The 12,775-nt window shown below is 37.3% G+C and overlaps 2 protein-coding genes across 4 annotated transcripts in view; one reads left to right on the forward strand and one right to left on the reverse strand.

The window, feature by feature from the left end:
- ANAPC10 (anaphase promoting complex subunit 10) overlaps window positions 1-8,258 on the reverse strand; it is a 60,388-nt gene extending 52,130 nt beyond the window's left edge. For all 3 annotated transcript variants that reach the window (XR_006735364.1, XM_045552072.1, XM_045552071.1), the window contains exons 1-3: window positions 8,133-8,258; window positions 5,905-6,031; window positions 1,866-1,956 (exon numbers count right to left, since the gene is read on the reverse strand). Coding sequence is in view for 2 of the 3 variants with exons in the window: in XM_045552072.1 (XP_045408028.1) it covers window positions 1,866-1,956; window positions 5,905-6,019 (206 nt within the window). In the remaining variant the exon portion in view is untranslated. The remainder of the gene's footprint in view (window positions 1-1,865; window positions 1,957-5,904; window positions 6,032-8,132) is intronic.
- An 82-nt stretch (window positions 8,259-8,340) lies between these two features.
- Window positions 8,341-12,775, forward strand: part of ABCE1 (ATP binding cassette subfamily E member 1) — a 28,598-nt gene continuing 24,163 nt past the window's right edge. The window contains exon 1 of the mRNA XM_045552073.1: window positions 8,341-8,480. The gene's annotated coding sequence lies outside the window, so the exon portion shown is untranslated. The remainder of the gene's footprint in view (window positions 8,481-12,775) is intronic.

The following is a 12,775-nucleotide window of genomic DNA, read 5'->3' on the forward strand; positions in this document are numbered from 1 at the left end:
CTTGTTTAAAAAAGTGTTCCTCAAAGTTTTGGGGTTTCCTAATGAAGGCTAAGGCTGAGTTAAGTGGGGAGGGCCTTGAATTTCTTATTGTTTTAATAAGAACAGCTACACCTTTGTTAAGAAGCAGCGTAGAGAACTGATTACAAACCCAGCCCTTGAAGTCAAACCTGCTGGGATCAAATTCAGGCTCCATAACTGCATGGTATATGACCTGAGTAAGTTACTAATACTACATCTTTCTAAGTCATCTGTAAAATAAGAAAAAATGATAGGACCTAAAACTATCTTACAAGGTTGCTATGAGGATTATAAAAAATGATACATATTTATAACTATTAAATATTAAACTCTTGATAATATAGTACCTGACAATAATGCTCAAATGTGACCAATTTTTATTATTATTTGTTCAGTACATTGGCCTCCTGCATGGAGTTTTATTTGCTAAAAGAAACCCTGCTATCCTAATATAATACAGTTAAATTAGGACACTCACCATATAACTTTGAAGCTATAGCCTCTGTTTTCATGAAGAAGCAATTTACCCTGGGTCATACAGTATAATGGTTAAAAGCACAGCCTCTAGACCCACCTGTAGTCCCAGCTACTTGGGAGGCTGAGGTGGGAGGACTGTTTGAGCCCACTACGAATTAAAGACCAGTCTAGGCAACATAACTCTGTCTCTTTAAAAAAAGAAAAGAAGAAAAAAGCAAAGCAAAGCATAGCAAAGCAAAGCATAGGCTCTGGAGTCAGAAAACTTGAGTTCCAACTGTAATTCTGCCACTTCCTTGCTGTGTGACCTCAGGAAAGTAATTTAATTTATCTAAGTCTCTACTTCTGAGACTACAAAATAGGATAATAATTGTGAAGTTTATATAAGATGAAAGGAAAGGCATTTAGAAAACTATCTGGTATCTTAAGTCTCAAAAAAATCAATCAGCTGCTGATACTTCTTCTCTAAACATATTTAATATACTATGATAGGAGTTGGCATACTACGCCCGGTGGATCAAATCCTGCCCACCCTCTGCTTTTATAAGATAAAATTTAATTAGAATAGCTAAATTCAGTCATTTGTGCATTGTGTATGGCTGCCATACAATGTATTGTGTTGTAAGGGTAGAACTGAGTTCTGTAGCTGCAACAGAGACCACATGGTCCACAGGATCTAAAATATTTATGATCTGGCTTTTTCAAATGAAGTTTGCTGATTTGTACCCTAGGACAATAAAAACAAATCACCAAAAATACAATGCTACAGAATGTTAAAAGCAGATAGTATAAATGCAGCAAGATAACCATGTTAACTAGTTTCCATCTATGCCAATAAATTCAAAACAGTTGACAAACGTATGGCTGTTTTCCTTTCCTCAAAAAAAGCAAGCATTTTTAAAAATGAAGATGTTCTTTTCTAAGTTAAGATAATTTTTGTTCCAAATGGAAGCACAAAGTTGAGAAGTTATATGAATATCCTATAGCTAAAGAACTTACCATCATCACTTCAGGTTTACTTATTCCAATATATTAAGGCATTGTATTAGGCCACAAGCAAAATATATTTTTATGCAAGTACCTTTCCAAAAATAAACCATATTGAAAAGTATATTTGAGAAACATCTACATGAAAGGAACTGTGCAAGGTACTATAAGAAATTCATAAAGGATAAGACAGAGTAAACTTAAGATGCAACTAATAATTATCTAATTAAGCAGAAAAATAATCTCTGAAACTTATTATAGTTTAAAAACAGTTAAGTATATTTCATTGTAATTTATGTATTTCTTTAATTTTTATGTAAATAAAATAGATTTTTTTTTAATCCACTTATAACCTATACTAGCTGAAAAATACAAAAATGTATTACCTGAATTGAATGTTCACTAAATGAGGCTGGGAGCCATCTGATTGCCAATAAGTTTCTAGATTGTCATCTCTTAATTGATCCACACCAAATCCTAAAAATACCAAAAGTGGCAATAAGTTCCCATGAGGAAGAAAGACCTACACATACAGAGGCTATATTAGGACCATTTTTTTGGCTGTTATATTTTTAGAAAACATTTTCTAGGATATATTGTAAAGTATTATATGTATGTATTGAAACCCAGTTTCTTACACTTTTTTTGAGCTGATAATAACAGTGACCCTCATGTCCTGCAAAATCATCAAAAATATTCTATTTGATAGTAACTTCAATATGCCATTCTTACTGTGACAAGAAAAAGGACAACTTAAAAATATTTTCAAAAGGCATATACATTTTGATACCAAGTGCTTCTGATTTAAATTCGAATTAATCAAAATTAAATTTACCCAGAATCTCATATCTTCCAGCCACTCTAGATAACTGAAGTTGTACTATTGGTTTTTCCTAATTAAAATCCCAATAATTCATACTAATTCTAGAAATGAGCCTGATTTAATAGTAAAGTGTAGGCTTTTCAAAAATAGTTAAGAGAAACAGATTAAATTTACATTTTATTTATTGACTAAGTAATATATTCATTATGGGTCAAACTCAGAAGATACAGAAAAGACCATGGTGAAAAGTCACTATCCCCCTACCATTTCGTTCCCCTAACCAAATATAATTAATGTTATCAATTTATTGCATACTCTTTCATAGATACTGTATATATATACAAGCAATTATATACATATTTTCCCTCTCTTTACATAAACAATGACATACTATAAATAATTCCACACTTCGTTTTTTTATTTTCACTTATCTGGAAGATTATTCTGTATCAATAAATTAACAATAATAATAGCAAATATTGATATAACATTTACTATGTGCCAGGCACATTCTAGGCATCTTACGTATATTAAATCATCTAATATTTATTAACTCATATAATAACTCAATTAATATAAACAGCTTCTACATTTTTTAAGGTTATAAAGTATACCACTATCTGAAAATAGCATAATTATCTACCCAAACCCCTATAGGACAGTTAGGTTGTTTCCAATGTTTTGCTATTACAAACGACACTGCAATAAATACCTGTCTATAAACTTTAAATATATGTTACTACTTCTGGAGTATGGATTTCTAGGAATAGAATCCTGGATCATTTCAATCTTTAATTTGATAAAGATTGCCAAATTCTCCTCCAAAATGCTTCCTCACCGATAATATATGAGAACCTCTATCCCCTCTCCGTGGCTTGTAAAAACAGGGATGTTCTATAATTCATTTATTTATTTATTTTCATTTCAGAATATTAAGGGAGCACAGATGTTTTTGATACATGGCTTAAGTCAGGGCTATAAATGTGCCCATCACTCAAATAGTGTTCATTGTACCTATTAGGTGGATTTTGGCCCCTCCTCTCCTCCCCCATCCCTGCTGCTTGATTTCTAATGATTTTTACTTTCCTCTATGCACTTGCGTGCCCATCGGTTAGTTTCAATTTATTAGAGAGTATATGTGTTGTTTGTTTTTGCATTCTTGAGATACTTCACTTAGTATAATGGTCTCCAGTTCCTTCCAAATTATTGCAAAAGGCATTAATTTGTCCTTTTTTAAGTATTGCATGGTACACATACACCACATTTTGTTAATCTACTCACAAACTCATGGACATTTGGGTTGATTCTACTTCTTTGGAATTGTGAAATTGTGCTGCAGTAAACATTCAATTACAGATGTCTTTTTGATAAAATGACTTCTTTTTCTTTGGGTAGACACCTAGTAGTGGGACTGCTGGATCGAATGGTAGGTCTACTTTTAGTTCTTTGAAAAATCTCCACACTATTTTCCACAGGGGTTATACTAATTTGTAGTCCCACCAACAGTGTATGAGTGTTCCTTTCTCTCTGCATGCATGCCAGCATCTATTGTTTTTGGGCTTTTTAATAAAACCATTCTAACAGGAGTAAAGTGATATCTCATTGTGGCTTTAATTTGCATTTCCTTGATGATTAGTGATGTTGAGCATTTTTTCATATGTTTGTTAGCCATTTGTCTATTTTTTGAAAAACTTCTGTTTATGTCACTTGCCCACTTTTTAATGGCATTGTTAAGTTTTTTTCTTGCTGATTTGTTTTATGCTAGATTTTGAAGACTTTATATGAAAAAATTTAAACAAATATTTAATAAGTTTTTACATTTATTACATGTTGAAATGATATTTTGGATATATTGAGACAAATAAAATAATTAATTGTACCTGTTTCTTTTTACCTTTTTAATGTGGCTGCCAGATCATTTTAAATTGTAAATGTGGTTTGCATTATAGTTCGATTGGACAACACTGCTCTGTACTCACACTAAAATGCAATCGCTCTTTTAGATTGGTTTATTAGCTTAACAGGTAAAAATTGTATTGCATAGTTTCATTAATCATTTACATTTATTTTTATATAAAATTTCATTCCTTCCTATATTTTCAATATTTAGTCTTTTAATTGATTTATAACTCTTTTTACTATTGTAGATATTAACCCTCTGTCTGTTCCAAGTAATCCAAATATAGCCTCCCCAATCTGAGATTTGTATCTTAAATTTGCATCTGCTGCCTTTATTGAACATACTAGCATATAAGAGAGGTTTTCCCAGAGAAAGTGACTTTTGCATTGAACTCTGAAGTACTAGTTAGCTAGGTTTGGAAGCTAAGGCTAAACATTGGTGTGGAGCAGAAAGTAAGCCAGAGACATTTGAAGAAGCTAGATCACACAGACTCTTGTGCAGTAAGCTAAGGAGTATAAATTATCTTGAAAAATATGCCAACCTATTGAAGAATTTTTAGTAGGGAAGTCATAGGATCATGAAATTATAAGATCAAAATCTTTAGATAGATTCTTCAGCCCCAGGGAGAGAGAACACCATTGTGGTAATGTAAGTTGCAAGTGATGATACTCTAAATTAAGGTGGTGACAGAAAAATAGTTTTCTATTAAAATGTAAAACTGGGGCTATCACTCACTGTATGACTCTTACATCTGCACTATTCAATATGGTAGCCACCACATGTTGCTACTGAACACTTGAAATATGGCTAGGCTGAACGGAGATGGAAAGTGTAAAATAAGTAAAATATATACTTGTTTTTGAAGACTTAGTATAAAATGTAAGACATGAATATTAAAATCAATCCAGTGTACAGTAGTCCTTTCTTATCTGCAGTTCTGCTTTCTGTGGTTTTACTTTCCCCAGTTTCAGTTACCCTAGGTCAACCTCAATCTGAAAATATTAAATGAGAAATTCTGGAAATAAACAATTGATAAGTTTTAAATTGCACACTTTTCCAAGTGGTGTGATGAAATTTCTCACCATCCGACTCTGTCCCATCCAGGGCATGAAACATTCCTTTGTCCAGCATATCCACCCCTTTGTCTAGCATATCCATGCTGTACACACTATCGGCCTGTTACTCACTGACATCATCTGCTCCTGACATCCAACCATCAACACTGTCATGGCTCAGTGATCCAGAATCAACTTCCAAGCAGATGCTCCTCCTCCTTCTGAACTACTGTCAGAAGGTAAATGGTAGCCTAACACTATGTCACAACACCTATATCATCCACCTCACTTCACCCTATCAGGTAGGTATTTTATATCTCACATCATCACAAGAAGGGTGAATATAGTACAATAAAATATTTTGAGAGTGAGAGAGACCACATTCATATAACTATTATTATAGTATGTTATTATAATTGCTCTATTTTATTATTAGTTAATGTTAATTCCTTATTGCATTTAATTTATAAATTAAACTTTATCATAGGTATGTATGTATAGGAAAAAACATAGTACATATAGGGTTCGGTACTATCCTTGATTTCAGGCATCCACTGGGGGTCTTGGAACCACCCATGATAAGGGAGAATTACTTTACAAGGAAACTGTAAATAACTATTACTGACAGTATTTTCATTTTGTTTTACCTGGTTTGCAAGACGAGAGTGACCAAACAGCTTGTGACCCAATTTCCCGTACTGTTCCAGTCCTTTCCAACTGCTTCGGGTCAGCACCAGGAGGTGTTTTGTTTGGTGTGGTCATTTTTTAAATATTCTATGCAGAAAAAAAGAATATGCACATTACACCAGAAGCTGAGCATCTTTATACAAATGGTAAAAGTAAAAATTTAACAGCAAAATGGATCACTCCTATATCCCAATATTAATCATCTATTTCTCAAATGCAGTTAATATAATTCAATCACTATACTCAAAAAATCTTGGGAATTCAGTTTTTGTTTCTGAAATATATTATGACCAGATGTGCAAAGCAGTAGAGTATGGTACTCAAAAGAGCACAGGAACAAAGCTTTGGCTTCAGCACTTCCTTTAACTACTCTTAGACTTTGAACAAGTTTGGGCTTTATTTCCTCTCCTGTCAAAAAAGTTGATTTGGTGATTTTATTTTTTTTTTTTTTTTTTTTTTTGAGACAGAGTCTCACTTTGTTGCCCGGGCTAGAGTGAGTGCCGTGGCATCAGCCTAGCTCACAGCAACCTCAGACTCCTGGGCTTAAGCGATCCTACTGCCTCAGCCTCCCGAGTAGCTGGGACTACAGGCATGCGCCACCATGCCCGGCTAATTTTTTTGTATATATATTTTTTAGTTGGCCAGATAATTTCTTTCTATTTTTAGTAGAGACGGGGTCTCACTCTTGCTCAGGCTGGTCTCGAACTCCTGACCTCGAGCGATCCACCCGCCTCGGCCTCCCAGAGCTAGGATTACAGGCGTGAGCCACCGCGCCCGGCCTGATTTGGTGATTTTAATTCTGTAATACTATGCAGTTCTATACTTCTATGAGTAAAAATTCAAATGACTTTTAACCCTAGAAAAGTCAGATTGAAATTCTCTTATTGCAGGAGTGTGTAAATATTGGTATGTTATTGATTGATTGATTGATAGGCTCTCGCTTGGTCACCCAGGCTAAAGGACAGTGGCACGATCATAACTCACTGCAGCCTCCAAGTCCCATGCACAAGCGATCTTCCTGCCTCAGCCTCCCCAGTATCTGGTGCTATAGGCACATGCTACAATGCTGGGCTAATTTTTTAAAAAAATTTTTTGTAAAGACGGGCTTCTCACTACGTTGCCATGGCTGGTCTCGAAATCCTTGTCCCAAGTGATCCTTCCGCCTCAGCCTCCCAAAGTGCTGGCATTACAGGTGTGAGCCACCAAGTCTAGTCCTGGTCCTCATTTTAAATATTCATTAAATGATGCACAGAACAATTATACCTCCCCATTAGCTGTCAAAAGTTCCATTTACATGCACTTTTACTATAGAAGATAAAGTCAGAAAAAATGGCTTCAAGGTTTAGAAGTGAATAACTGGCCTTTTCTAAAAGCGTTGACTTCATCTTTCATATCTTTTGTTAATAAATCTATGCAAACGTGAAAAAAATACTTCTTGGATAGTGAACAATAAATATGTAAAACTGCTTCGGTAGCACAGTTACTGCTACTGTAGCGGTTACTCCTACTGAACATTGTTATACATGCTATTGAAAAACAGATCCAATAGTTCCGTAAATACTGTCTCCTTGACACCTCCCATTAGATCTCAAGTTGTTCTCTAATAAGTACTTGATATTCTTAAATAATGGCAGAGACAGTGGACTGTAAACTTCCGAAAGGCCTCAAACGTAAATGCTCAATAACTTCCTGAATTAATAAATGAATAGGTTTAGTCATAAACTAAAGTATTTGCCACTTGCCTGAAAGTTAACTGAGGTCTCGGACAAAATTATTAAACCTGTAGCCATCATTACAAATTGAATGTCCCGTCATCTAAAATAAATAAATAAATAAAAAGCCCATCTCTACGTTGGGGCAGAATTCAATTGCCGGACTTGGAACTGGACGCCACCAAGTGGATAAAACACGGAGCTCGGGGGAGACGGGGTTCCTGGCCTTAAAGAACTGACTACACAGATGACAGGGAGCTGAGGCCAAAGAGAACGCGCCACCGCGAGCAGTGTCGGGACCAGACTCTGTTGGTCCTGCTTGACACCTCTGGCTTGATAGAAAGACTAAGGCTCCACGCCTGACCCATCGGCCTTGAGGAGACCGCGAGCGTAAAAAGAGACCGAGACTGGGGAGGAGAAGGCCTCCGCTTACACTAAGACCGGTCTTCACGTCGGGGAAAAGCCCACACACTTACAGATTCCAGACCCAGCTGGCCGCAACTCCGGTTCTCCAGACCTCCCGCAGTTCCGCGCCACTCCCACTGTGCTTCTAAGGACAGCCCGGCTTCCCAGACGACGAAGAATTGCAGTCGCAGCACAATGACGTCATACATTGTCATCCCGCCCTGCCTACCTTCAGGGCTCCGCCTCGCGTTCTCTGTCGCGCGCGCGCGCGCAGTAGGCCCCTATGGCTCGCGCGAGGCGGAGGCTGGGCACCGCCATTTTGGCCGGTGGCCGTAAGAGCACGCTGTGTGGCTGAGAAGTGAAGGCAAGAACTGATTTGGTTTCTGCGCTCCCGTCCGTAAGGGGATCGTTTACTTCAGGTACGTGAGTAGCCCGGAGGGGTTTGGCCGTCAACTACCATCTGCCACGTTGGAAAGACTGTATGGACGTTCTCCAAGAGCCTTTGGTTAGGCCTCAGGTGGCGGAGACGGCAGCGGCGCGTGGCAGCCGGCTCCGGTGGGACAGCTGGAACAGCCGGAGCGCGGGTGACGCCGAAAGCTTGGGGACGCCTCGTGCTTCCCCTCCAGCAGACCAGCTTTCCGCCACCGGTGCCCGCCACCCCCGCCAGGGGCTACGAGAATGGACCTAGGTGCCATCGTATGCACTCCCCCTTTACCCTGCTCCCACCCTGGAGCGAACCCTTTCGGAGAGGAAGGCACCTTCAGAACTTAACAGCACCCCCTGGTCCCCCCACGCTCCCCTCGTGATTATATTGTAACATGTGCGTATTTGGTTGTGGGAAGTCGTGGCTTTTCTTCCACCTTTTGGTGATTGTGGAATGAGTCATGGCATCTTGCCGCCATGAAGTCGAATACTCCCTGTGCTCTCCCAGGCTTTATAGAAATGATGGCCAAACCGCGCTCTACTTTTCTCATAGAACAGCGTGTGCTCGGCTGGGACCGGGGTTATCCCAAGTAATTTCCCAGTTGAATGCCTTTAGCTTTTTTGGTACGCTTTTATCGCACCTGGCACTTTTTCGCCTTGGTGATTTATCCGTTTTTCCCTTGTTATCTTAAACTCCCTGAGATCAAGGGTGATGTCTTTGCTCAGAATACCTCTGTCTCTTCAAAGCTTCGTATATTGTAGGCATTTAGTACTTCTTGTGAATGAATGAATGAATGACAGCCAAAACTGAATTCCCTGATTCCATGAAGTACATAAATGTATTTTCTTTTTCTCGATGGTAAAATCGGTTAAGAGTGAGGAATAACTGTCCAAACAACATTTTTTTTAACCCTCTCTTCCACAGGACCGCTAACTAATCACTTAGGACAGTGGCACTGATGTTGCAGTAGTTTGTCCCACATACTGAGACTATTTTATACCTGACACCTTACAATAATGCTTTGTCAGTGTAACCAAAGGCTCCTATCTGTATTTGAACCAAAAGGTGTTTTGGGTTTTGTTTTGTTTTAGTTAAAAACATTGTTCTTTGCTATTTAAAAAAAAGTTGTTTTTTTTCCTTTTTAGGAAGGATATTTAACATAATTGCTGGGGAAGGGGGAGAAAGAATATTAAGTTAGAATTCCTTCTCAATGTCTTGAATTTAAGACTCTTTGAAATCAGAGTTGTACACCACTCACATCTTATTATAAATGTTTTATGAGACTAATAGCCTACAATAAGCATAGGTTAGAATATTTCATGTAATATCGAGCATCATTAGTTAACAGCAATCTTTGAAAATGTTTTACACAGCATTGCAATAATTTTGGTTTTAGAATGTAAATGCTTTCCATGTATGCCTCGCTTCCTTTTTTCCTCTCAGCTGGAAGAATGACACTGTGTCATTGTTTGAATGCCCATTTTGAACAGTTTGTCTTCAGATCTGAAATATCTTCATATCCATCTTTGTTCCCAGGAGTCTGTCTTCCCCACAGAGCTTTGCCTATCTTTTGTATTGAAAAAGAAAGTAAGGAACCCACTTTCCCCAATTCTTGAAACTAATAGAGAAATTGAATTAAAAGTGTTTACACAGTTCTACAAAGAATCAATATTCATTTTTCTTAAATGCATTATAATTTATCACTATTTTTCTGTAAATAAGTTTATTAACCACTTCTGGTATATTTTTATTCTTTATTCTGTGCCTGAAGTCAAGGCTACTCAGGAGGCCGAGGCAGGAGGATCACTTGAGCACAGGACTTTGAGGCTGTAGTGAGTGCCCTATGATCACACGTATAAATAGCGACTGCACTCCAGCCTGGGTAACATAGCAAGACCTCAGCTCTTAAAAAAAAAAATTGTTTCTGACAGTCTCTTAGTTTCTAAAATAGTTTGAAAAATTATATGAAATACTTTAGTAGTTTGACAGAAATAAAGTTTCAGCAATTTCATGATAAAAGATTCATCCCCTGGAGGAGAATTCATTATGCTCTTTCTCTTTCACTGGGTAATTTGTAGAAAGGCATTCAGTATTTAAATTGGAATGAGTGGTGTTCTGTTTTATTTTAATAGTTTGCTAAAGGATCTTCGAATCTTAGAAAGTCATCATTTCCAGAATGGTAGCTTTTTTGTAGCAATTCAAGTCATTTAATTTCTTCCCTTCTCTGATCTTTACAAGACCTGGACCAATTTTTAAAGGAGTAAAGTGAACCTGTTTTTTAGCATAGCTCTATGTTTATTACATGGATATTTAGTCTCTTTTTGGGTGATTTTCTTTTCAGTATATAGTAGACTACTGTCACCATAAAATATTGATAACCTGCAAGATTTCTAAAGTTATAACCTACAGGAAAATTATTTCGTTTAAATTCATTTTCTCATTCAGCAGAAATGTTTGAGTTCCTACTATGTGCTAGGCATTGGTTCAGCCACTGGAATGAACAAACAAAAATCTCTGCTCTCATGGTAAAGTACATTCTACTTGGGGAAGGAAAAAAATGCTTGTGTATATGTTTATAGAAAGAAAATATATATATGTGCATATATATGATAAATGTGTACATATACACCGGGTGTATATATGAAATATATAGGATGTCATGTAGTAGAGCTAAGTAGAAAAATAAAAGCAGAAAAGAGGGATGAAAAGGCAGTGGAGTGTATTTTTTTGTAGTACAGCTAGAGAAGGCTCACTGAGAAATGGACAGCAAAGATTTGAAGGAGTGAGCTGTGTAACTCTAGGGGGAAAAGCATTACAGGCAGAAGGAAGAAAAAGGGCCAGGATCCTGAATCAAGAACATGCCTGCGATGTGCTAGGAACAAGGAGCCTACGTAGCTGGAGCCAAATGAACAACAGCTAGAGAGTAGTTGGAGATGAGATCAGAAAGTCAACAGAGGCTGATCAATGCCTCATTGATTATTTTAAGGACTTTGGCTTTTACTCATACTGAGAAGTGAAACCATTGCAGGATTGAAGTAGGAGTGACACAATCCGGCTTACACTTTAAAAGGATTACTCTGGATCGTGTATCTTCTAGAGAAGGTGTTGGGTAGGCAAGTAGTTAGATGTACAAGTCTAGGGTTCAGAAGAGATGTCTTGACTAGAGATAGAAATCTGGAAATTTGCAACATATAAGTGAAATTTTAAGCCATAAGACCAGAATAGAATGCCTTGGGGGAATGAATATAGATAGAAAAAATGGCCGAGTGCTTTTAGAGCACTCTCTCTCAACATTTAGAAGCCTGGTAGGTGAGGAGTGACCAGGAAGGTAAGAGGAACCAGATTAGTGATGTATCCTAGAACCCAGTTAAGAAAGGGTTTTTATCTAGTAGGAAAAAGTCATATTTGTGTCAGATGGAATAGATTGGTCAGGTCAGTTGAGGTCTGATAATTAACCATTCGATTTAGCCATGTGAAGAACAGTAATGGTATGACAAGTTGTTTTGATGAAATGATGGGCACTAGAGCTTGGAATCAATTCCAGAGAGAATTTGTAGAGAGAAATTTGAGACACTTGAGTATAGGCAATTTTTTCAATAGTCTTGAAGAAGGAGAAATAAAGCAGTGGGAGATGATGAATTCGAATAATAGAATGCTTGAATGCTGATGGTAACGAGCCAGTGGAGAGGATAATTGATGATGTTAAAGACAGGAGAGAGAATTGTTTGAACATTATCCATCGGGAATGTCTTCTGGTGTACAGATAGACTTAGGAAAATATTAATACATACGGTGTGATTGCTGGTTAGCGTAAGGGTGCATTTGGGATGATGGACTTAAAGGAAGATTAGTACTAAGGACAGTGGAAATGCAGAGTAAAGAAATAGTGATAGTAGGTTTGGAGAATGGGGGGAATCAAAGGGCTGTTGAATGTAGGGGATGAGCTGAAAAGATAGGAATGGTGGTTGGAGAATGGGGCATTTGAAATTGAGGTTATGGAAAGATCATAATTATTAGTAATGACAAGGTCTAGGGTTTGACCAAAGGAATGAGTGTCTATGGTAATGTAAAATACAAGATATTGGAGGAGAGGAGTTAATGATCTGAGAGGACAGGCTCTTAATAGAAGGATCGTCTATGAGCATATTGAAATCACTAACAATTATGTCAGAAGAGGGTGAAAGTTAGCCAATGGTTGAAATCTCACAGAATGAAAGGAAGTGATCTGATGTAAATGACGAAAGCAGTTGGATGGTGTGAGAGGCAAAATTGACTGTTTTTAGGGAGGAG

The sequence above is a fragment of the Lemur catta genome, chromosome 5 (genome assembly GCF_020740605.2).
Source record: "Lemur catta isolate mLemCat1 chromosome 5, mLemCat1.pri, whole genome shotgun sequence".
NCBI classification, from domain to species: Eukaryota; Metazoa; Chordata; class Mammalia; order Primates; family Lemuridae; genus Lemur; species Lemur catta.